A 5,060-nucleotide genomic window follows, 5' to 3' on the forward strand; every position below is an offset into this window, starting at 1 on the left:
ACCAGAAGAGCAGATTTGCTAGGAAGAAGTTTCTTTAGACCTTCCCTGAGGATGAGGCCTATTTCAGAAGATGAAGGGAAGATGTTTTTAGAAACCTGATGACTAGACAACTGAGACTCTAGGTGAAATGTTTGGATTAAATTTAAATTGAAAGTGGGTTACCAAGTTATAAGGAGACTCGCTGTTATTTGATATTGATCATTATTATATTGTTTTGTCTTTTTTTATTTCAAGTTGGTTATATTTTCTGAGTTTTCTTGGTTACTTTGAGGACATGAAAATCTTCCCTCTCAAATTAGTTTGTGATGAGTCCTCTAAGCAGTGTGATCTGCAGCCTGATTTTGTTTATCTATAAAATCTCTTTAGCAAGGTTTGTCTCCTCAGGGATTATATGACATTTTGACCCTGCTTGTACTCTTTTTGCCTTTAACCCTACTCATTTAATGCACCTCAAGGTAGATTATTATTCTGTCCAGAAATCTCTAATAGATGAAACATTTTAATAAGTGATACTGAGAGCTGATCAAAGTAGGAGGGATATTACATTTAAGAAAATCATTAATGATGCCATTTAGCTTTTCTAATTTTTTTTAAAACTAAGTCTCAGTTGCTTTTAAGTCACCTGATTTTGAAAAAGTCACAAGATAACTCTATCTTTTGAAGATCATGCAATGTTAGGAATGTCACAAAGCTACCTGGTCTCTCTCTCTCATTCTCTCTCTCTCTCTCTCTCTCTCTCTCTCTCTCACCTTACTCTAACCTGAAACTCTCCATCAATAAAAAAAGCAGGTGCCTCAATCCCTTTTATAATTAGGAGTTTTCCATTAATTCTAACAGTTTCTTGGCTTACCCTCCATAATTTATTTGACTAAAGACACATTCATGCCAGAGAAATGTAATATTGAGGCAGGTCATATTAAAAAAGTTTCTGCCTTTTCCTTTGAAAACTTCAGAAATTGGGCCAGCTAAGTGGCACAGAGTATAGAGCACCAGCCCTGAAATCAGGAGGACCTGAGTTCAAATCCAGTCAGATACTTAACATTTCCTAGGTGTTGGGCAAGTCCCTTAACCCCAATTGCCTCAGCAAAAAAAAAAAAAAAAAAAAGAAAGAAAGAAAGAAAGAAAGAAAGAAAGAAAGCTTCTGCATGTTGTAAGGAATGAGTTGATTTCCAAATACCTGGGTTTCTTGACAGGCTTCTTTTGATATCTGCTTATCATAATGTTTCCCATAGCACCAATTTCCTCCTCAGGAAAGCATGCAGGTAGCAATTGTCATTTTCTTCCAGTGATTCCAATATGTTTTTTAGTAAATTAAGCATTTTCTAGAGACTCTTGGCTCTTTAGCCAAGCAAATCTTCATCCTCAGAGGATGAACTAGTATGAAAATCTCAGTAATAGTTTCCTATTGCCTCAGGCACATTTCCCAACTTCTGGTCAACTCTTTAATCCAACTTTCCAACTGGACTAGGTAAATTTCCTGAGTTGTTTCACTTGGCTTAACAGCCATGAAGCTGGACAATTTCATCTTTTCAAAGAGTGAACCAGAATAGAATTACATCTCAAAGCTCTCCTAAATGATATTATTTTAGTGAAAATAATTTTTAATGTCAAGTTGTACTCCTGATCAATACCTCTTTTTGAGAAGAGATGCCCAAACCATGTATCCAAGGCCTAATTCCTTTTCCAGCAAATACTAGTCACACACACATTACCTATAGTGAAATGCCAATAAATGTATTTATCCAAGCTGATAACAAGCAGATTTCAGAGAAGTCATAACAACAAGAATATATTAAACAATGCACAGAGTGAATAAGCTTTCCCAATAGGAGTGAGATATCTGACCTCAACCAAGATAGAGTTCCAGACCTCACTTTGCTGAGGGGGAAAATTCCTGATATTTGTAATGTAGTAAGCATTAAGTAGCCAGATGAGGAAACTTGAGTCCCTGCTTATTAAATTTTACCTTTCCACTTTTCAGAATTCACATATAATTCTATATAATTGAACCTTGAGTTAACTGTTACATATAAATACACAATATCCATGGAAAGAAGGGGCACCAAGGTACATGTCAGAGAGATATATTTATATGGAAAACATATATCAAAGGCCATTTATAACTTTTAAACTTCAGGGCTCAGACAGCCTTTCTGGAGCCAAGCTGTTTGTTACCAGGGCTAGCTTCCTTTTTCATAGAATTTTACCATATAACAAATAATATTTTTAAAGACAATAAAGAAAGAAGAGAGGGAAAAATCAACAAAACTAATCAATATATTGAAAAAATTCTGAAAATATCTGCATTATTCCATACCTGTGGCATGGTCAGCTTTAAAACACCCAATGTGGCTTGCGCGCCTATGGTTTCAAGCTTAAGAATGTACTTCTAATAGCTCAAGCAGATGAATCCATTCCATTCACAGTTAAAGCTGTAATTATGATTTCTTCATTTAGATTTTTCTGTATAGATGACTATATAATGTTTTGAAGAAGAGATAAAAGGAATAAGGATCAAGAGACTCATATTTACAATTTGGTTTTGCTCTTAAGTAGTTCTTGTGATTATCAGCAAGCCATTTGTCTTCTTTTAGATATAGTTTATTTAGCTAAAAAAAAACAAGGGGTTGAATTTGAAAACTTAAATCTAGCCTTAGCACTCTCAGTAACATTCATCATATAAAATTTTGGAGATTTAACTGCTAGTTGCAAAAATCATTGACCCACAGAGGAACATTTAGGAAAAATGTGTTTTCTTTTCATAAAGATTATTAAAATGGCAAAGCCAATTCTTCAAATATTAGAAGCAGGTAAATCTATATTGAATTTCACAGCCCATTTGACAAGAAAGTCAGAGAGATGAGAAGGATAAATGTTGGGCTCTAATTAATTACAAATATGGGACTAAGTTGGGCTTCTACTTAATTAATTATGGGGCAGCATATTTGGTTTGTACAAATCTCTCTTTCTCAATCTTTCCCTCCTTGCTCTCCTTCTCTCCTCCTTCCTTTTCTTATTCTTTCCCTCCTTCCTTGTCCTTCCCTCTCTTCATCCCTTTCTCCTTCCCTCCACAACACAACAATATCCAATAAACCCATTAACCTATTATTCTAATATTTCTCCTTTTACTAAAATGTTCTTTCTATCACTTTCTTTAAGGTAATTTTGACATCTTTATTTCTCAGACTATAGATAAGGGGGTTTAACATGGGTACAATGACAGTATAAAAGACAGAAGACACTTTCCCCTGATCCATAGAACTGACTGAAGATGGCTGCAGGTACATGAATGCAAGAGAGCCAAAGAATACACCAACTGCTATAATATGGGAGCTGCAGGTACTGAAGGCTTTTGACCTGCCTTCACTGGACTGAATTTTTAAAATGCTAATAATGATGAAAATATAAGAACAAATAATTGTTAGTGTTGGGAAAATTATATTAAATGTACTGAATGACAGAAGTACCACTTCATTGAGATACGTGCTCGAACAAGAGAGTTTCAAGAGTGGAAGGAGATCACAGAAGTAATGATTAATTGCATTTTCCTTACAGAAAAACACTTTAAGCAAACAACTTGTGTGAGCTGCGGTCCCAATGAGGGCCAATGTATACACTCCACACACCAAACCTAACCACACTTGATAAGACATGATAAGACTATAACGAAGCGGATAGCATATAGCAACATAGTGGTCATATGCCATCACAGCCAACATTTGACATTCAGATATAGCAAAAATGGTAAAAAAACAGAATTGAGTTGTGCACTCAGGATAGGAAATGGTGTTCTTCTCTGATAAAAAGTTCATTAACATTTTGGGTATGATAACAGTTGATTGGCAGAGATCAATGAAGGACAAATTGCACAGGAAATAATACATAGGGTTGTGTAGATGAGAACTTAGTCCAATAAGTATAATCATGCCCAGATTCCCCATCACAGTGAATATATAAATCCCTAGGAACAGGAAGAAGAGTGGAAGCTGGAGCTCAGGCTGGTCTGTTAGCCCTATGAGGATGAATTCAGTCACTAGTGAATAATTGCCTTTCTCCATTTTTTTTGGATTGTAGAGTAAGAATCTGTATATAAGAAGAAAAAAAAATAGTCTTTGTCATTACAAGTCTAACATGAGGCCTCAAGTGAAGCAATAAAGTTATATTATAAATTCTTTTGATTTTTTTTGAATTGGCTTTTTCCTTATTTCAAAATAAAGACTGTCCTCTTTATAAGAATGAGTCATATGAACCATTCTTTTGAGAAGAGCCATGCTTTAACATCTTTCCTACATACAATAGTCATAATATTTTTGATTCATATAATTATTTTCAAAGATATTTACTCACAACCTAAAATTTATGTAAAATATTTATGTATGTATTGAATATGTAAAAATCTTTTTTGACATTTTTTATTGTAGTAAGATTATTTATTTTTAGTACACATTGCTTAATGAATCATGGTGGGAGAGAAAAATTAGAGCAAAAGAGAAAAACCATGGGAGAGATTTTAAAAAACAACAGAAAAAAGAAGTGAACATAGCATGTATTGATTTACTTTCAGTCTTCTTTGTTCTTTTTTTTTTTTGGATGCAAATGACATTTTCTGTCCATAGTCTATGGGGATTGCTTTAGATCATTGAACTATTGAGAAAGAATCAAGCCTTTCATAATTAATCATCGCACATTCTTGCTGTTATTGTGCACAATGTATTCTTGATTCTGCTTGTTCATTAATGCTAATCACTTTGGCTCTTACTAAATGACTAATAATAATCCAGTTCAAGGCTTTATGGCTCATTGTTTATGTTTTAATGATTTAGAATGAGTGTAAATAGTAACTTTCTATTCTGTCAGGAAATTTTGAGGGTCTTTCCCTTCTTCATTCATATTTTTGTAAAGGTAAATTAAACCAATTTTTGCCTTAATTGTTATCTAGCATTTGCCCATGGGAAGGACCTTTTGGATAACCATGATCATGGGAAATGACCTTAATTTTGAAAAGCCAAGATCATGCACTGGATGTCTTAATCATTGGATTTTGATTATTCCAGAGGAAA

At 34.0% G+C, this 5,060-nt stretch overlaps 1 protein-coding gene across 1 annotated transcript; it reads right to left on the bottom strand.

The window, feature by feature from the left end:
• Window positions 1-3,128: 3,128 nt before the first annotated feature.
• LOC100914550 (olfactory receptor 150-like) lies at window positions 3,129-4,058 on the bottom strand. Its single transcript, XM_031957233.1, has one exon. It carries the CDS (start codon window positions 4,056-4,058, stop codon window positions 3,129-3,131), a length of 930 nt encoding a protein of 309 aa, XP_031813093.1.
• Window positions 4,059-5,060: the final 1,002 nt, after the last annotated feature.

This window comes from Sarcophilus harrisii, chromosome 3 (assembly GCF_902635505.1).
Source record: "Sarcophilus harrisii chromosome 3, mSarHar1.11, whole genome shotgun sequence".
Lineage (NCBI taxonomy): Eukaryota > Metazoa > Chordata > Mammalia > Dasyuromorphia > Dasyuridae > Sarcophilus > Sarcophilus harrisii.

Excerpts from the sequence above, each read along its gene's own strand:
- LOC100914550 (XM_031957233.1), bottom strand. The coding sequence starts at position 4,058 with ATGGAGAAAGGCAATTATTCACTAGTGACTGAATTCATCCTCATAGGG.